The sequence below is a fragment of the Aquarana catesbeiana genome, linkage group LG03 (assembly GCF_042186555.1).
Source record: "Aquarana catesbeiana isolate 2022-GZ linkage group LG03, ASM4218655v1, whole genome shotgun sequence".
In the NCBI taxonomy this organism is placed as follows: Eukaryota; Metazoa; Chordata; class Amphibia; order Anura; family Ranidae; genus Aquarana; species Aquarana catesbeiana.
The window spans coordinates 277549413-277577304 of record NC_133326.1 but is presented as its reverse complement, the minus strand read 5'-3'; the positions used below and the strand labels follow the sequence as shown (position 1 = coordinate 277577304).

General features: G+C 43.0%; 1 protein-coding gene across 2 annotated transcripts in view; it reads right to left on the bottom strand.

Annotated features, from left to right (window-relative positions):
- Nucleotides 1–27892, bottom strand: part of MSRB3 (methionine sulfoxide reductase B3) — a 250909-nt gene that overhangs the window by 97768 nt on the left and 125249 nt on the right. For both annotated transcript variants that reach the window (XM_073620129.1, XM_073620128.1), the window contains 2 exons: nt 20929–21037; nt 4357–4434 (listed from right to left, as the gene is read on the bottom strand). In XM_073620129.1, coding sequence (XP_073476230.1) covers nt 4357–4434; nt 20929–21037 — 187 coding nt within the window. The remainder of the gene's footprint in view (nt 1–4356; nt 4435–20928; nt 21038–27892) is intronic.

Genomic DNA, 27892 nt, shown 5'->3' with positions numbered 1-27892 from the left:
TGTCCTCATGTTCTGTGTCTGCACATGTGCATGTAGTGTATCTAATTGGCTGCTAGGTTTGCTCCTTTCTCTTCCAGCCTGCTTTCCACCATAAATATGATTTCAGGAATCTAATACCAAACCAAATTCAGATAATTACACTAGCTGCAATTTAAAGCAGACTTTCGACCACATATTTTTGGGCATCCTCTCTGCTTGTCTACATAATATACATGAAATCATGTCTCCAATTCAATTTCCTTTCGTGTCCAGGTTTTTTAAGAATGTACTTACCTTAGATTTCATCTTCCTGAGCGTTTCCATCTTCATTCTGGGCATGTGAAGCCCACTAGGACTCTCTTCCGGGATATGGTGCTGCTGGCTACCCAGCATGTACCTCCCGATCTCACGCATGCACATTAAACACATGGCGCAGCGCGATGCTGAAAGTCGGTGATGCCCACTGACTCCTGGGAATCATGACACACATCTCCCAGGAGCCAGTGTGCCACAGGATATTATGTACATTGCCATGGAGGGGATGAACCGGAATGGAGAAATAAAACCTTAGAAGCAGAGTAAGCAAAGTGAAAAAAATAAAATAAAATTGCCCAATGCAGTCATTATGGCCAGTTGAGACGCTAATGATGAGAAGCTTAAAAAGTGGGTGGAACTCCACTTTAAGAATGTATTTCATAATGTAGTAATGAAGACACAACTTTGTTAACTGTATTCTATTTATATCTGCCTAAAATTCAGCTTTAAAGGTTAACTCCACCTTAGTGGGTGAAAAAATAGCAGATAAAGAAAAAATATTATAGCGTATACAATTGCGACACAAGTCACACAGTATTGTAATTGAATGTTATAAAAAATTACAAGCTGCAGCTCTGTCATTATCTGAAAATGCAATGCAATATGGCTACCTGGAGGTGTTCTGTATACAGAATGTGTACAGAACGCCCCCCACAAACATAATTTTCTGCTTGATTGGCTCACCAATTTTCCCAGAAGTCTGCACTAAGATACAAGTCAGACTTCAGGCATCCCCTGTAACAAAAAAGTCATTTTTGGTGAGATACATTTTTAATATCACGTCTAAAGGGATGAAGACCCAGCAGCTTTCCTCATTAGAGCCCTGCAGGTGCACAGCTGATTGATGATTATGAAACCACTCCCATTAGACTCACTTTTCCACATGGACACAGACAAATACACAGGGATTTCTTCAGAATGACAAAAGGTAGGAATTTGTAACAAAGTTTGTTAAAATCCTTGTAATGTACATAGATCACCCAGAGGGGAATGTTTTTTCTCAACAAACGTGGAGTTATGCTTTAAGTACACAACTATTGTTTTCTTTGTAGCAGAGTAGAACTACCTGGGTAAAAATGTTGCTCATTCTAGACAAGAACTCTCCCCAAATTTTTGCCCTAAAACAGATACGCTTTACTAATGCATATCTTGTAAGACCGGGTTCACATATGCGCGGCTCCGGTTCCCAGCATCCCGGAGCTCAAGTTCAGGTGTGAATCAGATCTGAAGTTTTTTTCCTAAACTCGCAACCTGAACCGAACCCAAAGACGCACAGGACCCTTTTGGAATGCGGACCACGGCCACCCACAACCTGTGTGAACCTGCCCCTTGCGAGCCGGGCACACTCGCATGTCATGCGAATTGGAAGCGGGGAAACCTGAATCCAATTCGCACATACAGTATCTCGCAAAAGTGAGTACACCACTCACATTTTTGTAAATATTTTATTATATCTTTTCATGTGACAACACTGAAGAAATGTCACTTTGCTACAATGTAAAGTAGTGAGTATACAGCTTGTATAACAGTGTACATTTTCTGTCCCCTCAAAATAACTCAACACACGTCTAAACTGCTGGCAACAAAAGTGAGTACATCCCTAAGTGAAAATGTCCAAATTGGGCCCAAAGTGTCAATACTTTGTGTGGCCACCATTATTTTCCAGCACTGCCTTAACTCTCTTGGGCATGGAGTTTACCAGAGCTTCACAGGTTGCCACTGGAGTCCTCTTCCACGCCTCCATGATGACATCACGGAGCTGGTGGATGATAGAGATCTTGCGCTCCTCTACCTTCCGTTTGAAGATGCCCCACAGATGCTCAATAGGGTTTAGATCTGGAGACATGCTTGGCCAGTCCATCACCTTTACCCTCAGCTTCTTTAGCAAGGCAGTGGTCATCCTGGAGGTGTGTTTGGGATCGTTATCATGTTGGAATACTGCCCTGCGGCCCAGTCTCCAAAGGGAAGGGATCCTGCCTCTGCTTCAGTATGTCAGAGTACATGTTGGCATTCATGGTTCTCTCAATGAACTGTAGCTCCCCATTGCCGGCAGCACTCATGCAGCCCAAGACCATGACACTCCCACCACCATGCTTGACTGTAGGCAAGACACACTTGTCTTTGTACTCCTCACCTGGTTGCCGTCACACACGCTTGACAACATCTGAACCAAATAAGTTTATCTTGGTCTCATCAGACCACAGGACATGGTTCAAGTAATCCATGTCCTTAGTCTGCTTGTCTTCAGCAAACTGTTTTTAGGCTTTCTTGTGCATCATTTTTAGAAGAGGCTTTCTTCTGGGATGACAGCCATGCAGACCAATTTGATGCAGTGTATGGTCTGAGCACTGACAGGCTGACCCCCCACCCCTTCAACCTCTGCAGCAATGCTGGTAGCACTTATACATCTATTTCCCAAAGACAACCTCTGATGAGCACGTGCACTCAACTTCTTTGGTCAACCATGGCAAGGCCTGTTCTGAGGTATGGTCTTGGCCACCATGCTGCAACTCAGTTTCAGGTTCTTGGCAATCTTCTTTTAGCCTAGGCCATCTTTATGTAGAGCAACAATTCTTTTTTACTGCTCCTCAGAGAGTTACCGCATTTGCCATGACGTGCCATGTTGAACTTCCAGTGACCAGTATGAGAGAGTGAGAGCGATAACACCAAATTTAACACACCTTATAACACTAACAAGTCACATGACACCGGGGAGGGAAAATGGCTAATTGGGCCCAATTTGGACATTTTCACCTACGGTTGTATGCACTTTTGATGCCAGCGGTTTAGACATTGTTATTTTGAGGGGACAGCAAATTTACACTTTAATACAAGCTGTACACGCACTACTTTACATTGTAGCAAAGTGTCATTTCTTCAGTGTTGTCACATGAAAAGATATAATAAAATATTTACAAAAATGTGAGGGGTGTACTTACTTTTGTGAGATACTGTATGTGAACCCAGCCTCACTGGAAGAAACTAACAAAAATAAAAAAAACAGGGATGAAATGTGTGCTAACAAGAACATGCCCATTTTAAGCATTCAGCTTCTAAATGTCATTTTTTAAGCGCCGTGATTTGAAAATGAAACTAGGGTTCTTACTGGTTGCTAGGGGCAGCAATAACTTTTCTTTTAGGATTTGCTTACACCAGCGTTGACCTCTGCACCACCACGCTGAATGGGTTGGGATCGGTACTACCTGCCAGACACGACCGGAGGGAATCATTTTTGCTGCGCAGCATTGCGGTATGTGTACACCCCAATCTGCTGCCTTTGCAGCTTAAAGCGGAGTTCCACCATTTAAAAGTCAGCAACTCGCCTGTCCTATGGTCCAGCGATGCGGCTGCCCGAAGCCTCGTTTTACTCCCCCTCCTCTCTGTGGCGCCGGCATTGCAAGTGTGGGCGCCCGGCTGTAGCTTCACAGCCAAGCGCGCACTGCGCATGCGCGAGCCGCGCTGCACGTCATGAATGGACGGGCAATCTTCTGGGACCTGTGACGTTTCCCAGAAGATTAAAGGGAGGGAGGGGGGAGAGGTGAACCACCTTCCAGCGTCGCGGTGCAAGGAGAGGAAGTGGGAGATGGGTACCTGTAAAAACTAGTCCCCCCCAGAAAAATTACATGCCAAATGTGGCATGTCAGGGGGTCACGAGTGCTTAAAGCGGAAGTTCCATTTTTGGGTGGAACTCCGCTTTAAGGGGAAGCAGTTAGGGTGGATAAAAACGTGTTTCATGTTTCTTTACTGAATAAAGAGTTTGCAAAAAAAAAAGAAACATGTTTCAACCACGTGTTTTTTACTTTGCCTAACCGCATGTGTTAACAAGACCTTTTTTATATAAGTTCCAAATTAGTAAACAATAAAAGTATATGCAGTTCTAGTAAAAATCATAATGGCGTCATGTGTTGTGAAACCCACCTACAGGTGCTTATTCACAGTGTAACCGTTATATAATAACGTACCCAAATATTGGTTTTGCCTAGGTTTGAAAACAATGGGCATATTATTTTATTATTTTTATGGTTATTATTATTATTTCATTATTATTTTACGTTTACTCACTTGAATAGAACAGCTCCGCAGACTACACACGTGTATGTGCCAGGCGCTGTATTGTGCGTATATTCTCCAGCGAAGGCACTGAAATAAAGAAAAGTGTTTACAAACAGAATGCAGAAAATGACAAAAATCACTTATGAATAAAATAAAATAGGGCCTAGTGTCCATAGCTCTCAGCAGAGTGAGCTTTCTCAGTACCCAGTGAAAAATCTCATTTTACACTGCATTTTAAAGAATGACCTAATCTCTTAGTGCTGGCATGCACTAAATCATTTTGTTAGAAAGTGATCTGGATGGCAAGTTTGCAGAGCCAAGGTTATGATCTGCTGCCAACTCATTTGATGGGCTGTTGTGCCAGCGATTTACATTCGGCAAGCAGTCGGCTATCCTAGGAAGAGAGTGCTGCCTATTAAGTAAAACCCCATGTGTGGTAAAGAGCCTTTTCAGGTCATGAATGGAAACAAGCAGTTACATCATTAATACATTTGGATCAGAGGTAAGCCAGGGCTCACTGCCAAGCTGCATGGTATAAATTAGACAACAAAATAGTTAGTCCTTGGCAAGCAATGCTTCAGCCTGGAATCAGCTGAGACAGAATTTATTCACTAAAAACACTTTTGAAAGGGAACATTTTTTTTTTCCAGGACACAGGGCTAGCGGCCAAGGACTAAAGCCATGTGAGGGCAGTTATTGAACATTTTTGACATTCCAACCACAAATGAGCCAATAAATATTTTCTCCACATGTGCTTCAAAAAGAAATTGGAGTGGAGTGGAAAGGAACTGAATTATGCTACCTTCTCACTCAGCCAAAATGTCTATGCTTACAATGGCCACCTTCAGAATCAAGTCCTTCTGGCACGCAGCCACTGTGCTCTTGGGTCTGCCTTCTAGAAATATGTGCCCAAACCCTTCTCACTTCCACACATTCTGCAGTAAAGTAAAGCAGGCCTTCCATGCTGCATTAAGGGCTTCATTGACCAAATAAAAGGCATTTGCAAAAGCTCAAGTCTCTGTATATTTTCCTTCATATTCATATATACGGTATAAATTGCAATTAAGGAGAAACAACAAAAGCACTGGTTAAAAGGATTTTCTTGCAAAAATAGAACATTGGCAACTGCTTTTGACACCTCCCTGGAGCACCATGGAGCAGTCTTTCCTACTTCATATTATGACTCTCTTTCTGGGATTTGGAGACGTGATTTCACTTTCAGGTTAAACTGGTGCCTTGATCCTAGTGTTATGATGTTATAATACTCTCAGTTTTATAGCAAGTCAAAATTGTTAGCCTTATTGTAAAAATTAGATCAGCTTCCCTGCACAACCCACAACCCTAAAATCATAATTGGCAGCAAAAGGCACAAAATACTTACTTTGGCTAGAGATTTTACTTCACTGGAAACCAATGATAGCCATTTCAAGGAAGCAACAGACAGAGAAGTAAGGGAATCTGATTGAAAGATAGGTATGCTTCAAACTGCAAGGTGTCATGGGCCCGACCCCTACCACCTATATGTCTTACCAATAGTTAGTAGGGCCACCCATCACAGAGCAGGCCTTTCGTAAATGCACTGCAAACTCCCAGGCCAGATGTTTGCTGTTTACAGCAAGTGCCACTTTAGATTTTTTTCTACCTACTGTCAGGAGCATCTAGCGCTCCTGCTCCTTATTCCAGCATCCTGGTTTTGAATATGGCATTCTCCTTGTCTCTTTGTCTACCTGCAAGGTGATTAATGTGGTCAATCTCTGGGTGGAAAACATTGTGACATTGTGGCGGACAGGTCGGACACTTCTGACACATTTTTTGGACCACTGACATTTATACAGCGATCAGTGCTATAAAAATGCACTGGTTACTGTGTAATTGTCACTGGCAGGGAAGGAGTTAACACTAGGGGGCGATCAAGGGGTTAAATGTGTTACCTCCTGTGTGTTTCTAACTGTATGGGGATGGGACTTACTAGAGGAGAAGACAGATCGCTGTTCCTACTTAGTAGGAACAGACGATCTGTCTCTCCTCTCCTGGCAGAATGGGGATCTGTGTGTTTACACACACTAATCCCCATTCTGGCTCTCGTGCCCGTGATCGTAGGCGGCCGGCGGTGATCACGCCCCGCCGTGCAGCGGGCGCGCGCCTACTATGGCTCTTAAAGGAGCCGACGTACGGGTACGGCATTTCGCGGGAACTAAACACTTTGCCAACGTATATGTGCGTGAGGCGGTCGGCAAGTGGTTAAATATGCTTCTGAAAGCATTTTGTGATATATGCTAGAAATTCAGTATGCTCCTAACTTTCTGGTTGAGCTGAAAGCACAGTGCCTGTGTATTTATCAGCCCTGCCCAATTTACCTATGTCATGGAGGAGGCAGGAAAGTGTTCTGCAGTCCAAAGTACATGCAAGTAGCTTAGAATAACAAACCTGCCCTTCCAGAGAAACAGTACAATGATTGAGCATTCTTATCCTAGGACAGGAAGTGTTTTACTGGCAGGATCGCCAGGTGAAAATAGGCAATAAAAAGCCTGTACAAATAGGACTAATGCATTTCAGGACTGATAAGCTGCAACATATTACATTTCCAGTTCAGGAGGTCTCCTCTTAGGCCCCTTTTTCACACAGGGCAGATCCGCTCAGCGGACATCGCTAGCTCAGCAGGGGATCGCTCCGTTGATCCCCGCTGAGCAGGCGGATGACAGGTCCGTCTCTGCTCACTGTGCAGAGATGGACCTGTCAGAGCCCCGCTGTTCTCTATGGGAAGATCGGATGAAAACGGACAGCATATCCATGACAACCCCCTATCGGGGCTTTAAAGCAGCCAATAAAATTCAGTAAGGGTAGTCAAAAAAGGTTGATTTTATTAGTACAAAAATTTGTATAAAAATAGTACTAATAAAATCAACCTTTTTCGACTACCCTTACTGAATTTTATTGGCTGCTTTAAAGCCCCGATAGGGGGTTGTCGTAGTTTCTTTATGAGTTTCTTTATGCACTTTATGGGGTGCGCAGTCCATTTGTCTACACTCATGTGAGTGTCCTTCGCTGTCCAACGGACAGCATATCCATTTTCATCCGAACCCATCCGATCCGCTGGACGGATGGCGGACATATCGCCATCTGTACGTTTTGAGCGGATCTTGTTGGATCAGATGGCAGGCGGGTGTCAGCGGACACATCTCCACTGACATCTGCCTGCCCATAAAAGTTGTACAGGATGCGAATGTGTCTTGGATGGCAGGTACATTCCCCTAATACTTGAGTCATGGTCCCTTTAAGGGGGACAGTTGCAGAGTCTTCACACCCTGATCACTAGGACTTTGGTACTGAAGGGGTTAAGTCCCAGGGGAGGGAGGCTTGAAAGGCAGCAGAGGGAAATATGCACCTGTGTCAAGGAAGTGAGAGAGAGAGAGTGTCTCATAAGCTGTGCAGCCAGTGTGAGCTCTTTGACCTACGGAGACACAAGCTGCTGACTCCCAATGGCTAACCTACCTGGCACCCTTGCTCTGGGGAAGCCTAACCACTGTATGGGACCCAGTGGTGGCCGGTCCATAGGGGGCACCCGGGCGCCACCCTCCCTCCTGTAGTCACAAAAAAAAAACGGCCCCTTTAAGAAAAAAAATCCAAAAAAATTTCCTTTAACTAAGTGCACTGTGTTCGGGCGCCGGACACAGTGCACTATGGGAAGTGCCACGTCAATGCAATCACAAGATTGCGGACGTGGCGCTTCATTTGCAGGCTTTTAACCCACCTTGCAGTGCAATCCACAGTGCCGATTAGCTTCTGCCCGTAGAATCACTACGGGCGGGAGCATTGTTGTTTAAATTTAGAGGTTACTTCCGGGTTTCGTGGAATAGACGAAAACCTGAAGTGACGTCGGCAGCTCCGTTCTTTGCATGGCCCGAGCAGAGCTGAAAGCAAGGTAAGAGAGAGCGCGCCATGCAGCCCTAAGGGTTTTTTTCAGAAGTGAAAAACATCTGCCAGCTACCTAGCTGATATGTTGAGAGAATCTGTAATTGTAGTTGTGTCTTAGAGCAGTCCTGCTTTTGCACATAACCACGTCAGCATTCACAATTCCTAACCTCCACGACCAGCTTCATAAAGCCGTGACAATGCTTTGTCCTTGCTATACATCCCTCAATTACTTTCCAGACTGTCTTATCGCTGTGCAGTTTTCTGGACATCATCCTCCAGTCATTCCTGATCCCTCCAACAGATAATATCTTCCTTTTGTTTCTTTTTGTCTGAGTTACTGCGTTCATTTTCTGCTTTTGCATTCTCGTCTGATCCTGCTAATTATGCCTTAAATTCTTATACCTCTATGCATTTTCATTTGAGATTAATAGTGAGGATTTTAATTATAATTTTAATGCTTTGGTTCTGCTGTTCTGTTTTATATTAAATTGCAGATTCTTTTATTACTCTTGGCTGATGAAAACTCATTAACTCTTCTACTGCTCGACATCTTGCACAACTATTAGTCATAAGGACAGAGTTTAAGCTGCAGTTATATGCAGGATTTATTACTGTGCAGTTCAGATCATATATAGTTAAACCCACTTTTTTTTTTTTTTTTTTGTTTTTTAAGCTTTGTCTTATCCTAGTTGGGGACAAAGGAAAATGTCAGTTTTTTTGGTAAAATAATCTTTTTATTATAAAAATTATAATATATGCAATATGTCATATTTCATGTGATTTGACTCTTCTAATGTTGAATAGATAGATATACAGTGTATATATACAGTATTATACATAAAGTATATTATTAATAAATACGGTAGTTATTTTTCCTTTATCTTATAAGAAGGATGTGACACCACCTACTTTACAAAGATATTAGAACTAGCATATAGATATTCATATGTATTGTGCAAGGTGCATGTGCCTGTATAACACATCCTTCTTGGGCCAATCCTCCATTTTTTTATAACTCTATAAATGCTGCATGTGACGTACCTCTCTGCCCCTCAACTAAGTATTTTTTTACTTTGCTGTGATGCCCGTGTCTGAACATTTATCTGTGTCTAGATAATGTCTACTACTAGTGCAGAGCATTTGAGATTTACCTCACTATTTTGGGTAGGTGCCCCCAATTTTTTAGATATGTCCAATCTTTGCACTGATTTAAGGATTTGATGTATGGAACTGCCGCTATTCTTATATATATTTATATATTATATGCAACATGTCTGATGATATTCAAGCATTGAGCTGTTTGTGCTGCTGAGGGACTGAGGAACCATCGTCATAGGCATGGACAGGACATCCTGAGACTTGTAGTTCCACAGAGATCAGAACACCATAGGTTTGTTATTTGTGAATATGCACTTTAAGGACCGAGCCTCTTTCTGAGATTTGTTGTTTACAAGTTAAAAACAGGTTTTTTTGCTAGAAAATTACTTAGAAGCCCCAAACATTATACATTTTTTTTCTAACACTCTAGAGAATAAAATGGCGGTCGTTGCAATACTTTCTGTCACACTGTATTTGCGCAGCGGTCTTACAAGCGCACTTTTTTTGGAAAAAATAAATTTTTTTAAATTAAAAAATAAGACAACAGTAAAGTTAGCCCAATTTTTTTTATATTGTGAAAGATAATGTTACGCCGAGTAAATTGATACTCAACATGTCAGGCTTCAAAATTGCGCCCGCTCGTGGAATGGCAACAAACTTTTACCCTTAAAAATCTCCATAGGCGACGTTTAAAATATTCTACAGGTTGCATGTTTTAAATTACAGAGGAGGTCTAGGGCTGGAATTATTGCTCTCGCTCTACCGATCACGGTGGTACCTCACATGTGTGGTTTGAACACCATTTTCATATGCGTGCCCTACTCACATATGCGTTCGGTTCTGCTCGTTGGGACGGGGCGCGTTTAAAAATTTTTTTTTTTAACCACTTCCCGCCCAGCCCATAGCAGATGACAGCCGGGCGGTGGTTCAGTTATCCTGCCTGGGCATCATATGACATCCAACAGGATAACATGCCGCCGCGTACCCGCGGGGGGCGCGCATCGCGGCGATTGGTGGAGCGGTGTGTCAACCTGACACACCGCTCCACTGATCTTGGAAAAGAGCCTCTGGCGGAGGCTCTTTACCACGTGATCAGCCGTGTCCAATCACAGCTGATCACGATGTCAATAGGAAGAGCCATTGATCGGCTTTTCCTCACTCGCATCTGACACATGCGAGTAGAGGAGAGCCGATTGGCGGCTCTCCTGACAGGGAGGTCTGCGCTGATTGTTTATCAACGCAGCCCCCCCTCAGATCACCACACTGGACCACCAGGGATCGCCACTAGGACCACTAGGGAAGGGGCAACATGTGGATGGCCAGGTATGTACCCCATGGCCATCCACATGTGCCCAATGTACCCAATCTGTGCCAATCAGTGCCTACAAATGGGCACTGATTGGCATCATTATGTTTCAGTTCTGCCCAGAAATGCCACAATCAGTTTTATCAGTGCCACTAATCAGTGTCATCAGTGTCACCTGTCAGTGCCCATCGGTACCACCTATCAGTGCCCATCTGTGCCCATCAGTGCCCATCAGTGCCACCCATAAGTGCCCATCAGTGCCACCCATAAGTACCAATCAATGCCACCTACGAGTGCCCATCAGTGCTGCCTATGAGTGCCCATCGGTGCCACCTATGAGTGCCCATCAGTGCCGCATACCAGTGCCACCTATCAGTGCCCATCAGTGCCACCTATCAGTGCCGCCTATCAGTGCCCATCATCAGTGCCACCTCATCAGTGCCACCTCATTGGTGCCACCTCATCGGTGCCCATCAGTGCCACCGTATCAGTGCCCGTCAGTGCAGCCATATCAGTGCCTGTCATTGAAGAAGAAAACGTACTTATTTACAAAAAATTTTAACAGAAACAAAGAAAAACTTGTTTTTTTTCAAAATTTTCGGTCTTTTTTTATTTGTTGCGCAAAAAATAAAAACCGCAGAGGTGATCAAATACCACCAAAAGAAAGTTCTATTTGTGGGAACAAAATTATAAAAAAATTTTTTGGGTACAGTGTAGCATGACCACGTAATTTTCATTCAAATTGCAACAGCGCTCAAAGCTGAAAATTGGCCTGGGCGGGAAGGTGTCTAAGTGCCTGGTATTGAAGTGGTTAAATTTATTTTACCTTTTATTTTTGTATTTTTACACTGTTTTTTTTTTTTTTTAATTGTCGCTTTTATTCCTATTACAAGGACTGTAAACATCCCTTGTAATAGAAAAAAGCATGACAGGACCTCTTAAACATGAGATCTGGGGTCAAAAAGACCTCAGATCTCATATTTAGACTAAAATGCAAAAAAAATGTCATTTAAAAGAATTATTTAAAAAAAAATGGCCCTTTAAGAGCTGTGGGCGGAAGTGACGTTTTGACGCCGTTTCCGCCCAGCAATTGTATGGAGATGAGTGGGGGCCGTCTTCCCCTCACTCGTCTCCATACCCAGCTACTGGCAGGAAGCAATCGCCTCCGCTGCTGCCGACGGCTCCGGTAAGCGTCGGAGGACACCGGATCATGGGCGAGAGGGGGGCCCCTCTCCCGCCACCGATAAAAGTGATCTCGCAGTGAATCTGCTGTAGAGACCACTTTTATCTTGTAGCGGAGTACGTGAGTGGTTAAGTGATAATACCTTGTGTAGAGCTGCTCTGAGTTATGGATTCAAGTGATATTGAACCCAAAGGCAAACATGTAAGATATTGCATTATTCCAGTCCCTAAATGTGATGACTGTATTCGTTTTATTCTTTTAGGCTTTCTTAGAGCCTGGTATATGATGTGCAGAGCCCTGTGTATAATGTACAGCCTGCTATATGATGTGCAGAGCCCTGTGTATAATGTACAGCCTGGCATATGATGTACAGAGCCTTGTGTGTAATGTACAGCCTGGTATATGATGTACAAAACCCGGTGTACAATGTAGAGCCTGGTATACAGTATGATGTGCAGAGCCCAGTGTATAATGTACAGCCTGGTATATGATGTACAGAGCCCTGTGTATAATGTAGAGTCTGGTATATGATGTGCAGAGCCCTGTGTATAATGTAGAGCCTGGTATATGCTGTACAGAGCCCGGTGTAAAATGTAGAGCCCAGTGTATAATGTAGAGCATGGTATATGATGTACAGAGCCCTGTGTATAATGTAGAGCCTGGTATATCATGTGCAGAACCCTATGTATAATGTAGAGCCCAGTGTATAATGTAGAGCATGGTATATGATGTACAGAGCCCTGTGTATAATGTACAGCCTGGTATATGATGTACTACAGGAGACAGAGTGGGTGGATTCTATAAGGGGTGGGGCTTGTGAAAAGTGGGAGGGGTCAAAAAGGAAGGGCGGGGTCTGCCCCCCCATCTTAAAACTTCACCAGCCGCCACTGATAGGACCAAAAAAAACTAGCGGTGAGCCTGCTTAAATTACCAATACCAGGATTTTGGACTGTTATTTACTATGGCTGAAGTAAGCTGTTGTTTTGTTTAGTTTTGATTGAAATAAATGAACTGTTTGCTTTCAATAAACTGGCTGGCGGTTATTACAGAGCTACCCTGGGTTACATTTGGTGGAGAGTGCAGAGCAGAGTATAGCGGCAAAAGCCATTTGAAAGCATTTAAAAGGCCAGTACCACATTTACATGTCCTGGGTTAGGACAGCACAAGCTCTGAAAACCTCACAAGGTGACATGGAGGAGGTGATAAAAGCCCTAGCTCAGAGCACGATAGCCCAGCAGCAGGCCGCCGCAGAAGCCAACCGTCGCCATGAGGAGGCAATGGCCCAGCAACAGGAAACCACTCGCTTGCTGGTCGCCCAGTTCACAGTCCAACAAGAAGCTACTCAGGCACAGGTAGCTGCTTTACAGGAAGCAATGCAGCGTCTTGCACAAGGAGAACAACCAGGCAGCCATAAGGGCCAGTCACTACCTGCAAAAGTTAACGCCTAGTGATGATGTAGAGGCATTCATGGCTACTTTTGAGAGAACAGCAGAAAGAGAAAGGTGGCCCCCAGACCAGTGGGCTTGTATTGTTGCTCCTTTTCTCACTGGGGATCCCCAGAAGGCATATTTTGATTTGTCAGCTGCTGATGCCAAGGATTACCAACTGCTGAAGGCTGAAATCCTAGCCCGCTTTGGGGTGACTACTGCTATACAGGCCCAAAGGGTACACCATTGGAGGTACCGCCTGGACTATCCGCCATGGGCTCAAGATACATGACCTGAGTCAGCTGGTAAAAAAATGGCTGCAGCCTGACAAGAACGGGTCCCCAGATGGTGGAGCAGGTCGTGTTAGACCGTTACCTAAGGTTGCTGCCAAATGACCTTCGGCGCTGGGTGAGTCATGGGGACCCCAAGACACCAGATGAACTAGTGGAAATGGTTGAGAGGTATGCTGAGATGGAGGATCTGCTGGGACCTGTCAAACCTCGAGGATCATTGTCAGTGAGGAGAGTCAAGGAGCACCCACCCCAACGTCCCAGAGCTCTGCTCCAGCACAAAGGAATGAGGGCGTGCTGCTCTGGCGGTGTCTATCCTGGGACCATATCCAGGCCCACTGTCCCCTGCAGGAGGAACCCATGGAGTGTGACGCTCTACAAAGGATGTCCCTTTATGCCCAGAATATCTGTGCTGCCCACCTGGACCTGACTGAGGGGCGATTTGAATGTGACCATTGGGTGAACCAGCTTCACGTCCGAGCGCTGTTGGACTCCGAAAGTATGGTAACACTTGTGGGTACCGGGGTAGCTGGGGAGGTGAGTCCAGTAGCAAGAGCCCTGAGGGTGGTGAGCATACATGGGGACACCAAGAAATACCCCCTGGTCACACTCACTACAGCCTGTGGCACAATTGTCCAGGAGGTTGGGGTAGTACCTGACCTCATCAATGATGCTATTATAGGAAGGGATTGCCCTTTTTTTTGTTGAACTTTGGAACTATGTGAGCCAAGAACTATCGGGACAGCTGAACTGCTCTGTTCCCTCTAAGGGGCTGGACTCCAACGCTTTAGAGAACATTGATAGAGTTTCATCTGGGGCAGATGGTCCACCAGCTAAGAGGAACCCTGAGGGGGGGAACCCACTCTTATGCAGGTCATGGCTGGGGAGAACATAGAGGAAGCCTTCCCTCTGCAGATTATGACCGAGGAGGATGAAGGAGAAAGCTCCTCTCGTTATGACCACCCTGATCTTGAGGTGTCACGGGGTGCATTTTCTTCTGCTCAAAAGAGATCCCACACTGGAAAATGCTTGGCAACAGGTTACCATAATTAATGGGGTTTCACAAGTACCTGAGGCCGAAAAAAGGTTTCCTCGTTTTGTGGTCATTGGTGAGCTGCTATATCGGGTTACCGAGGTTAGGGGAGATGTGGTCGACCAGTTACTGGTTCCCCAGCCCTTCAGACGTACAGTGCTTGACCTGGCCCACAATGATGAATTAGGGAGTCACCTCGGGGCTGACAAGACAGAGGCACGAATAACGGACCGGTTCTACTGGCCAGGAGTGACAGCAGAGTTGAGACGTTATTGCAGTTCATGTCCCACCTGCCAGCTGACCGCACCAATGCCCCACTTGAGGAACCCATTGGTGCTGCTGCCCGTTATCGAGGTACCGTTTGAGTGCATTGTGATGGATTTGGTGGGCCCTGGTGAAATCAGCTCGGGGCCACCAATACATCCTCATGGTACTCGATTATGCCACCAGATATCCAGAGGCAGTTCCTCTAAGACAGGCTACGTCAAAAGCAATTGCCCAGGAATTGTTTAATATGTTCTCTAGGACAGGATTCCCAAAGGAGATCTTGACAGATCAGGGCACCCCATTCATGTCTCGGGTGATGGCAGATCTGTGCAAGTTGTTCCAAATCAAACGGGTGCGCACATCTGTTTATCATCCATAGACAGACTGGTAGAGCGATTCAATAAAACTCTCAAGTCAATGCTTAAAAGGGTTGTGCAACAAGATGGTAAAGACTGGGACTGTCTACTCCCAGCATTAATGTTTGCTATTAGGGAAGTGCCTCAGGCTTACACAGGTTTTTCCCCGTTCGAGTTGATGTATGGGCGAAGACCACAGGGACTGATGACTTGGTGAAGGAAACACGGGAAAGTGAGTCCTCTCCTCATAAGACAGTTGTAGAACATATAACTCAGATGAGAGAGAGGATTGCTAAGGTGATGCTTCTAGTCAAGGAGCACATGCAAAAAGCGCAGGAGGCACAAAGAAGGGTGTACAACCGATCTGCCAAACTTAGACAGTTCCAGGTTGGGGATCGGGTCTCTGTACTTATACCTACAGTAGAAAGTAAGTTTGTGGCCAGGTGGTAGTGACCCTTTGAGGTCGTAGAAAATGTTGGGGAGGTTAACTATAAGATACACCAACCTGGGAAGAGGAAGCCCTATCAGACATACCACGTAAATCTCCTGAAGCCTTGGAAGGACTGTGAACAGGAAGTTGCTCTGGCTAAGGTTAGTTGTAAGCCCCGGTGGGAGAGAACTCTGTCCCAGTTTCCACCTCCCTATCCAAGCCACAAACACAGCAGGTAAAGGAGTTCTTACAGAGGAATAGAGAGAAGTTCTCAGGACTTCCGGGTCTCACCAGGGTTATTGAATATGATATTGTCACGGAACCCACTGCGAAGGTCCGAGTGAAACCCTATCGCATCCCCGAGGCACATAGGAAAGCAGTGTCAGAGGAAGTCCGGAAAATGCTTGAACTTGATATCATTGAGAAATCGCAGAGCGAGTAGTCGAGCCCGATTGTGTTGGTACCGAAGCCCAACGGGACTATGTGAATTTGTAATGATTTCAGAAAACTCAATGAGGTATCAAAGTTCGATGCATACCCAATGCCAAGAATAGATGAACTGATAGAGAGGTTGGGACCAGCCCGATACATTACCACCTTAGACCTCACCAAAGGCTACTGGCAAATACCATTAGAGAAAAACTAGGGGTGAGCCTGCTCAAATTACCAATACCAGGATTTTGGACTCTTATTTACTATGGCTGAAGTAAGCTGTCGTTTTGTTTAGTTTTGATTGAAATAAATGAACTGTTTGCTTTCAATAAACTGGCTGGCGGTTATTACAGAGCTACCCCAGATTACAAAGTCAATGGGTGGTCTGCTCAGATCTGCCTGAAAAACGGACAGGCAGATCTTTGCGGGCCGATCGTATGAAAGGGGCCTTAAGCTAGACAGATGGATCTTTTTTTTTCTTTTTTCAGCAGCCTGCCGACTGACCCAAAAAAAACAAACACTTTCCCCTATCTACGCATTTAAGGTGGATAGAGGAATCCTCCTTGCTGCGCTAATGTATTCTGACAGCGAGGCTCCTCTGCTGTCAGAATACACTGATTAGTGCCGCAACCTGTTGGTTGCAGTGCTGATCAAACAAAATTTTTCTAACATTCCCATTTGTGAGAAATCGATTATTAGATTGATTTTCATTGATTCATACACTGGAGCAGCCATAGATGGATTAAAATTCAGCCGGTCCATACTGAACTGGACCAATTTTGATTCATCTATTGTAAGCTTTAGGCCCCTTTCACACATGCGAACTGTTTGTCCGTTATTCATCCATGCGTTGACGGATGAAAAATGGACAACAATGCATCTCTATAGAAAAACAGATGTTTCCGTCAACTTATGTTTTGTGGAACGGATCAAAGCCCTATTTTTGTTCTGTTAAAAAAAAAAAACAGATCTGGCGAAAAACGGATGTAAACGGACAAACAGTCCCTTTTTGCATGAAAGAACGGTTAAGGACTCTAGCTGAAGGATGTAAAAAACTGATGACAAACTGATGAAAAACGTAATCTGTTTTTTTCTTTGAAAGACGTGACTGAACTGATGAAACGAACAGTCTGCATGTGTGCAAGGGGCCCAAGGCCCAAGGTCCCTTTCACACATGCGAACCGTTCATTTCATCAGTTCAGTCACATCTTTTCAAAGAAAAAAACATGAAGTTTACATCAGTTTGTCATCAGTTTTTCATCTGTTTTTACATCTGCCAGCTAGAATCCTTAACCACTTGAGTCCCAGAGACATTCTTTCAAGCAAAAACAGACCATTTGTCCGTTTATGTCCTTTTCCATCTGATCTTTTTTGTTAACGGAAGAAAAATAGGGCTTTGATCCGTTCCAAAAAACAGCTGTTGACGGAAGTTGATCATCCATTTACATTTATTTTTATTTATTTCAGGTACTTATATAGCGCCGTCAATTTACGCAGTGCTTTACATTGTACATTCACATCAGTCCCTACCCTCAAGGGGCTTACAATCTAAGGTCCCTAACTCACATTCATACATACATACTAGGGACAATTTAGACAGGATCCAACTAACCTACCAGCATATCTTTGGAGTGTGGGAGGAAACCGGAGGAGACCCACGCAGGCACAGGGAGAACATGCAAACTCCAAGCAGGTAGTGTTGTGGTTGGGATTTGAACCAGTGACCCTTCTTACTGCTAGGTGAGAGTGCTACCACTACACCACTGTGCCGTCCATTTTTCCATTAAGATGCATTTATGTCCATTTTTCATCTGTCAACGGATGGATGAAAAACAAACAGTCCGCATTTGTGAAAGGGGCCATAGGGATACTGCCACTGGTGACTTGTCACCAGCAACAGGATTACTCATCAGTGTCAAGAACCAAGCAATAGAGACAGCAGAGTTATGCTGGCCATAGACGTTTGAATCTTCCTGCTGAAATGGCCGAGATGCGAACTGTGTATGGGCAGGCTGAATGTATCAAGTTGATCAACTTGGGTACAACCAGCCTGTCGGATTTTTTTTTTTTTTACTTGAACATAAACTTTTATTGATCAAACAATAGTATTGTATACAAGATAAACATCAATACAGTTTCCAAGATATACATGTAGGATCACGTACAGAATTGTACCCAATATCGTACCACATTTTCCCCATATTATGCATACTATAACAAATTGTGTCCCAAAGTGTCATGTACATTACAGGGTATTACAGATTGTACTGTCTAAGCCGGCCAAATCACTGCTAGAACTCGCTCCGTGTGTGTGGTATGCAGGTGTGTTGGCTTCTGAGGCGTCCTGTTTTAATATTTTACTCATATGCAGGTTTCTGGTGACTTAGCCCATTTGTCCCATATTTTGTCGTATTTGGAGGGGCATCCTCTGTGTGAATAAATAAGTTTCTTATAAGGCAAAGTGTTGTTGATTTCCGCTATCCAGTGTGTGATCTCCGGAAGATTGGGCCTCATCCAGACTCTGGCTATTACCTTTCGTGCAGAGAAAAGTGTTTCGTGTATAAATATCTTTTGAAATTTATTTATCACTGGGTCTGATAAGATTCCCAGGAGACAGAGTTTAGGTTGAAGTGTTACAGGTGAGCCCATAGTGTCATGGAGTAAGCGTACCACTTGTGTTCAGAATGCCTGAATCTGAGGTCATTTCCACAATAGATGAAAGAAAGTACCTACATCTTGGTTGCACATTGGGCACATTGTGGACTGATTTCTCTTGTACCTAGATATTCTAAGTGGTGTGAGGTATGATCTATGGATCATAAAAATTTGAGTTAATCGGTCGGACAATTTAGGAGATACTAGTTTGCATGTATCGAGGGCATCACTCCATTCGTCATCTGCCAATGTGCCCACCTCTCCCTCCCATCTTGATTTCAGAGCATAAGCTGACGTAGTTGCCTGTGGAAGCATCAGCATCATATAAAATTGAGAAATTCGTTTTTTCGGGTCAGGGCATTTTAATGCCTCCATCAAAGGATTATTGACTAAATTAAGTTCACCCAACAGGAACTGTGAATGAAAAGCATGACGCAGCTGTATATACCTGAAAAACATCTGATTTGGTAGTGCGAACTCCAGTTTTAATCTGTCAAAAGTTTTTAGCCTGCCATTGTAGGTGATGTGCGACATATAGAAAATCCCCAGCCTGCCGGATTTTACTTGCGATTATCGTTAGCAGTTGGTAAAGCCTCTAGCAATAATCACCGTCCGTGGTTTCAGGAAAGAAATTTGCACCGTGTATGGCCTGCCTTAGTTCAGTTGTTGACCAGAAGCATTTTATTTGGACTCTTTCCAGTCCCTAGTTTGGAAGCTGAACAAAAAGGTTGCTTACATATTATTATTATTTTTTGTTTATGTCATTTTTTTTTTTTTTACACAATTACTTAGACTTGAGTAGAAATTATAGGTTAGTGTGTGTGTTCATGTTCAAGGAAAACATATTTTACAGCTTCAAGGGAACCCTATTCACTGAGAAGGAAATTGTGATGCGATATTGTGGTTATGTTGTGGCTTTATAGCACATGGGAATAAGGCATGGCTTGCAGCCACAGGGTACAAGTGAGTCCAACACACACAAATTGAAATGCTTCATAAGGAAAAGTAAACAGAATCCAGAAGACGTTATTTCTGTTTCCTACTTGACAAAAACAGCAATAAATCAGTCAAGCAAACAAATAATTGTAATACTTGAGTTTTAATAAAACATTTAAGTTCTTCTCTGGATAAAATAAAAGATAGTTGATCACATTTTTTCCATAGAAGAGAATATGCCAAATACTCGGTGATCATTGGAGAGTTGTGGAATAAAATAGATTTAAAATGAATTTCCTGGTTGTCCAGGGCAGTGGCTGGTGTTGTGCTCGCTCTGACCACAGGAGTACACTATGAAAACAATCAGGCTGTCAGGTCTAGCAGACTATGCCCTTACTATTCTCTGGGAGTGTGGTGCACTGTGGGGAAGAGAACCAATCAAGGGTTTCCCTACACACTACCAGAAAACATGTATGGATTAACACAAAAGCCATATGAGCCTAGAGTAAAATTAAAAAACAAGGAATATAAATAAAATAAACAATGGAAAAAAAAATACTAGCAAGCCATTTTAAAATAAATACCGTAACAACATTTTCTGGGTCTACAATTATTACTTTCCTCAAAACTCACATGCCTAAAGCGCGGCAGTAAATTGCTGGCTTTTTTTTTTTTAATCCTGCAAGGCAATGTCCTAATGTGCTAGTATGCATAGCATACTAGCACATTACGTGAAACTTACCTTAGAACGAAGCCCTCCAGCGGAACGCTGTCACCGACGAAGATGCTTCCATCTTCACCCGGTCTTCCTTCCGGGTTCACAGACTCCGGCTGTGTGATTGGTCGAAGCCACAATGACGTCATTCCTGCGCATGCACATGGGAGCCGCCGTTTACGGCATGGGTATGCCATACCTTCAGAGCGCATGCGCCGGTGATGTCATCCGTAGCATCTAAAGTAGATATCCCCTAAATGGCGCACGTTTAGGAAACATTTACAGTACCTATACGTAAGCCTTCTTATAAGCTTACCTGTAGGAAAAAATCATACATGGCACTTTACTCCCACTTTAAATAGTATGCCTTCCTAAGCAGAGCTGGATTACATACAGTTCCACAGTCACTACTGCATACAACTGCACCTAACTGGAAGATGGGCAGAGGTTTCCTTGCCCATTATTGTGTATGTCTATATGTAGATTTTAGGTGATCTTATGTTAAGGGTTGAGTGACTTGTTAGCTTAGACACGTTACCTTTCGGTCCCTTTTTCTTGGGTGACATGGTATTGCTTGGGCGTCAGACGTTGTCTTAATTCTTGTTCAGTAAAAATCACCTTGCAGATCTTCTTTTCCTTGCGTGACCCTGAGAACAATAAAATCGCAAAAATCTGTTAAGTTTAATTGCAGTAATTACTTTGTTGTTTTGCAACAGTGGCGGCTTGTTCACAAATACTAGTTGTAGATAGAAACACACCAATCAATAGGATTGATTTACTAAAACTGGAGAGTGCAAAATCTGGTGCAGCTGTGCATGGTAGCCAATTCGTTTTCAACTTACTCAATTAAGCTTTGACAATAAAACCTGGAAGCTGATTGGTTTCTATGCAGATCTGTATTCTACTATTTTTCGTAAATCAACTCCAATCTGTCCAAAGTTAAAGTGAGCAAAAGTGGATGATTGAGAGCAGCACATTCCACGGGAGCAAGGTAGCATTTAAATCAAAACTGGTGCAAAGTAAAAGTAGTTGGGTTAGGGAAAGAAACCAGAAAATCTTTTTGGAAAATGTTTAGGGAACAAATGCAAAAACTAAAAGAATATATACATTTTAAGCAGATAGCAGCCTGGCCAAGATTGACTTCAGGACCTAAGCGCTGTGGGGCATCAATATGAAAGAAGAGGGTCGCCATTGTCAATGCCTACACTGCCATGTGTACTAGTTAGAAATAACAACCAATATGCTGCCGTCTGGGCTTTCTGTGCATGACAGTCTCACACAGCCATTCACAGCCAAAGTATACATGTTCTAACAAATATTACCCCAAACAGTATTAAAAAAATACAGGTTAATTATACAAATTAAAAAAAGAAGAAATAGTAAAACCCCTCATCATATTCTGCATGTGTTGTTTCTTATTATTTCTTCTACTGCTCATTAACTGTGACCCCCCCCCCGGGCACTGTCTGGTGCTAGCTCTGATGAAACACAAAGTACAACAACAGATACCAACCAATAAGACTTCAGTTTACTAATACTGGTACTAAATCTTGGTAGATGATTATTTCGGATTGGTTGCTATGGGTTATTAAATTATGCACATCATTATTGCTTTTTGCCATCTGTCATTGAATAAGCCCTTTTTTTTCCAATAATTTTTATGGAAGAGATTACAGATATCAAAAAACATAAGAACATTTGTATCAAAAACCAAGAGGGCCAGTTTACGCCAAATAATGTACTCCAGATCCATCCCAGATGCGTTTCTGCATGCGTGTTTTCAACGTGTTTTTGATGCATTCCGCCCCCTTTTTAAGTGCGTTTTTGATGAATTTTACTGCGTTCCAGTACAGTTCAGTGCAGGAAAAATGCAGCATGTTCTAATTTTTTTCTGGAACTGAAAAGCCCTGGAACTGACTGCACTGGTGTGAACTATGCCATTGGAAACCATTTAACCTACTTTCCATGTGTTTTTGATGGAGAACAAAAACGCCTTGGACTGCATGTGGTGTGAACTGGCCCTAAGAACATTTGTAGACAGTAGCACCTGTCGGGATCTAATAATGAGTGAGTCCTGCATTTGGATACATAAGACAAAGTGGGGTGTGGTCATATATACACATGCCAAACAGTGACTGTCATATTAGTAGTTGGGAACGAGGTTAGGAGTGTAATCTGGTACCCCCCAACACCTCATCTGAGATCAAACTGCGTCGGGGGGGGAGTATCACACCTCCCATCCTCTGTTCCTTACCAAAAAGGAAAACAGCTAGTTACAAACTATTATGAATCATAAATATAGTGTTGACTTGCAACAAAACAAACTATAAGGTATCAGTCTTTGCTGAATGAACTGTATGTGAACGGTACAAAGGTTCTGGTTGAAGGTAACTATGTTTTCTTGAGTTTTGATCTATCGCATCCTTTGTGCCTATACACATCTACATGAAATCTATCAGGACACTTGTTTGTTTGTTTAGACTGCTGTGATATCCTCGTGAGCTACGAGCTGATCATATATATTAGTATTACTTTAGTAAGGTGTGATAGCTTGTCAGTCTGAGATAGGCGAGAGGAGAGAGAGAGTAGTTTGGTTCAGATCTTGCGGGGGAAAGGGTAAAGTAATCCAGGATAGCTGGGAGAAAAAGAGAAAGAGGGGTGGGGGGGGGGGATGAGTATTCCATTCTCCTCCATCTAGAAATATTGGGGGTTTAATTCAGATAGTTAAGTGAATAAGCCTATTTGATGACAATCATACCATCTCTACCCAGAAAACATGTTCTTACACTTGTATTCCTTTATGAAACTGCATATAAATCAATCTGATTTTTTTTCTGGTCATTCTAAAATTATTTATAAGAAGGAATGGTTGGTCCCTCAATTTACCCCAGTCCCTTTTTAAACAGATCATTAGACATGTGCACTGCCAAACAATTTTATATCGTTTTGGTTTCATTTGTTTGTTTGTTTTTTTGGGTCATTCGTTATGATCGAAATTCGTTATTTCGAATAAATTCGTTAATTCGAAAATACGGAAATTAGAAAATTTGGAAATTCGAAATCCAAAAATTCAGAAATTCCGAAATTAAAAAAAAAAAAATTCTGAAAATAAGAACGAAAATTTGAAAAAAAATTGAAAAACCTTTGGGAGCCCTCTCCTCACAATTATAGCTGCTGTAAAAAAAATAAGATAAAACTAGGTTTACTAAAACTGGAGAGTACAAAATCTGAGGCAGTTGTGCATGGTAGCCAATCAACTTCTAACTTTAGTTTGTTCAATTAAGCTTTGACGAAAAAACCTGGAAGCTGATTGGTTTCTCTACAGAGCTGCGCCAGATTTTGAACTCTCCAGTTTTAGTAAATCAACCCCAGTGTTAGAAAACTTTCAAGAGAGAGATACAAAGGGTTGATTTACTAAAACTGGAGAGTGCAAAATCTGGTGAAGCTCTAGATGGTAGGCAATCAGCTTCTAACTTCAGCTTGTTAGATTAAGCTGATTGATTTCTATACAGAGCTGCTCCACATTTTGCACTCTCAAGTTTTAGTACATCAACCCCAAAGTCTTTCTGTCTTTCAGCCCTGCTGCAGCACACTACACCAGCAATTCCCAGATTTCAAAATGACAACCGGGATTTGCTGTGGATTTGCAGTAGATTTTACAGCAGCTGCTGTCAAAAAACAGACCTTCTGGCAAAGTGTGACATCAAATTCGAAAGAAAGATATAATCTATAATTGTATCTACAGATCACAGGGATGGGCTTCAATTTGCTGTCAACCTTACAAGCAACCTTGCAAATAAAATAAAAAGGGCCCTTAGTTTACAGTACACCAGTCATACCAAATTAACTCCTTATTCCCCTTCTCCCTATGGCTATTATTTTCAAATTTTTTGTTTATTGCTATTTTCTAAAAATTACTATTTTAACATTTTTCATTTTTATTCATTTTGTTTGTTACATTTTTTGTGTCACAAAAAAAGTGTTTAATTAAAACAGAAAGCCTTTATATCATTTTCAGTGCTTTGTACCAGAATTTTAGTGTTATTTTAAACAAGCAAAATTAAATACAATTTTAACTATTTATCTACAGTAAAACTCATTTTTTTCATAACACTAATCAAAGTCAAATTTTTTTTTTAGTTACGTTACAATTTTTGTCTGTGGATTGCATATAAAAATTATTTTTACATGGCAATATCACTAAGAGAAATTTTGTTTGTCTTTAAAAAACGAATACATGTATTACGTTGTAAAGTCATTATGGAATAAGCAGGCCTAAAGCAGAAATGTAAAAATAGTTCTGGCTCAAAGGTTAAGCTGAAGTGGTTAAGTCAGTGATTTGGCATGTATTTATCAACACTAGATAGTGGTATAACACAAGTATATCCAGTTTTAATGTTTTTTTCCATTTTCTAACCTTCACCAGAAGTTAGCAGCTAACAGCTCTTGTATATGGCATGTAAGTGGTACAGCCATTTCTCTTTTTAGTTGTTTCATTAATTAACCACTTTTACATTCCAAGTAAGTTTATGTTAAGTAGGCTATATATGACTATATAGGACTTTATTTGTTTAGACTTTATTGGTTTTTGTTTACCAATTCAATAACTTTGATTACAGCACACTTCATCAATCACTCCACCATGACTGCATTGTATCACTGAACCATCCCTCCCCTGTTTTGGTCTGCTGCCGAAACTTAGTGGACTCCTCAATACCCACCTGCTTGGATGAGTGGTTGAGGGATGGGTCGCATTAATCTGTAGTCCCAACCCCTCCTAACCCCTCCTATTGTTACTGACCTGTCAAAATGGCATCTGTTCCTGTACTGTCCTAGAATATTAGAGGTATCTGAGACCCTCTGAAATGCACTATGGTATCCACAGCCCTCCGTAAGCACTTATCTGCAAAATGTGTCCTGCAGGAAACACATCTGGTGTCAGAGACGGTTTCATGTATGCATTTCTCCTGGGTGGGATGGGACTATCACTCTACTCACACCACCTATTCTGGGGGGTGGGGGGTTGAGTGTCCAGATACACCGATCCATTGATTTTCTATTATTTGATAAACTGATTGATTCAGAGGGGAGGTTTGTGGTATTGTTGTGCAGATTATATCAAGTTGAATGTATTCTTGCAGTGGTGTATATACCCCCTCCGTTTAACTGCTCAGGCGGCGGTTGACCGACTGGCGGCATCAACGGCAGATAGGAAACGCTTCTTCAGCAAATTAGCCTTTTATGAGGAGGGAGAACAGACGAGAAGACTACTGGCCAAAATAGTCCAATCACACCAGACTTCTCCATCTATTGGGGCATTATGCACCCGGATGGGGAGGATGGTAAACACACGACTCTTATCATGCAGGAGTTAGTTGAGTTCTATTCTGATCTATATCACTCTAGACAAGATTACTCTGCAAAAGAATTACAGAGTTTCTTGGGTAGGGTCAATCTGCCATGCCTGTCGGACGTCCAGCAGAGGGCTTTAGATTCCCCCATAACCACGGAAGAGCTACAGGCAGCGGTGAACTCCTTTCCAAATTCCAAGGCACCAGGGGATGATGGGCTTTCAATAAAGGTGTATAAGCAGTATAGAGAGGTCATATTACCCCACCTGCTAAAGGTACTCAATGTGGCTAGAGAGCGCAAGAGTCTCCCAGATTCTATGACTAGGGCCAGTATTGTCCGATTACTTAAACCGGGCAAGCACCCACTGGATCCGGGTTCCTATAGACCCATCCCACTCTTACAGGTGGATATTAAAATCCTATCCATGAGACTCAACCAGGCCAAAACCTCCATTATTCAATCAGATAAATCTGGATTTATGCCGGGCAAGTCTACTGTTATTAACCTGCGCAGACTTTTCCTTAACATGCAGACACATGCAGACAATATGGGGGATAGGGCTTTGCTGTCGTTGGACGCCCACAAGGCTGCCCTCTGTCCCCACTGCTGTTTGCTATTGCAATAGAGCCTATGGCTGCCATGATTCGCTCTAACTCCTCCATATATGGCTTTAGGTATGGCCAGATCCATGAAAAAATTATGCTCTATGCAGATGATACAGTGCTTCTTCATTGGGACACCTCTGATTCCCTGCGGGAAGCTATGTCGGTTATTATCAAATTTGGAGTATTCTCCGGCTTGGTAATTAACTGGAGTAAATCATCAATTTTGCCGTTAGATTCTCCTCAGGACAGCCAGGACCCTACTCTGCAAAATATCCCAGTAGCCTCCTCATTCAAATATCTGGGGGTATATGTTACTCCTCAACTCCGTTAATATGCCTCTCTTAACTTATCGCCGAATCCAAGATAAAACTAAAGTATGGGCTAAATTGAAGATGTCCTTGGTGGGTAGAGTAAACCTCATCAAAATTGTCTTTATGCCACACCTTCTCTACAACCTGCACAACACTACAATGGTTATTCCACTTAAGATATTTAGGATCATCAACTCCATGTTTCGCTCTTTCATATGGTTGAATAAACCTCCAAGGGTTAAGCTGGAGAAACTGCAAAAACCTAAAGAGGCCGGTGGTTTGGCTTTGCCCAACCCATGGCTTTACTACATGGTAGCTCAGCTACAACATATTGCCCGGGCTCTGCCCCTGGATGCTGCCAATGCAGAGGGAAATGTTGACTCGATCACAGCTCTTCTGTATCACGTCACAAGACGGCATAATGTAGCCACGGGCCTAGAGGCTCTGTCTTACACTAAATCTAACAACATTTTTCCCACGTCTGGATCCAGAAGATATGGAATAAAGCCAGGTACTTGCAAGGTATTACTGGATTTACTGGATACAGCCCTATCTGGGATAATGGGTACTACGAGGAGCTGCAGTCATTGCCGTGTGGAACAAACTGGAAAAAGTTTGGGGTCACACATTTGGTACACATTTTTTCCAATGGCAAACTGTGCTCCTTTGGGGAATTGCAGCCTAGATTTAACTTCTCTCAATCAATGTATTTCCAGTACATGCAGCTGCATCATGCAGTTAAGGCACAGTCTGAAGGTGTACTATGGGTGCAATCTCCGGCTCCCATATTTCATTATATGACAGAGGTCACCCAATACAAGAGATTCATATCAAGGTGTTATTCATTGCTTATTTCTACACATTTGACAAACTTCCCATCTAAAGCGGCAGCCATTTGGGAAAAGGATGTTGTGATGGACTCACCTGGGACAGGGGCTTTTGGAGGGGACTGAATGCTGGCCTCTTGCCTACTGATTATGGGCCCTGGATTTTGGGGGAACAGTGCTCTTTGTGAGCTGTATGCCTGGGAAACCTTGAGGTGGTGTTACTTTGGATTCAGGTCCATGTCCCCCCAAGACACACAGACTCTCCCACCCCAATGGTTAGCCGGAGCAGATGATGTGGAGTCCCCAGCAGAAGTGCTGGCAACAGGGCAGAGTGCTACCAACCTCTGCCCAGAACTGGCAATAACTACAGAGTTCCAGGGAGCCAGGGCAGTCGGCCCATCTCCCCA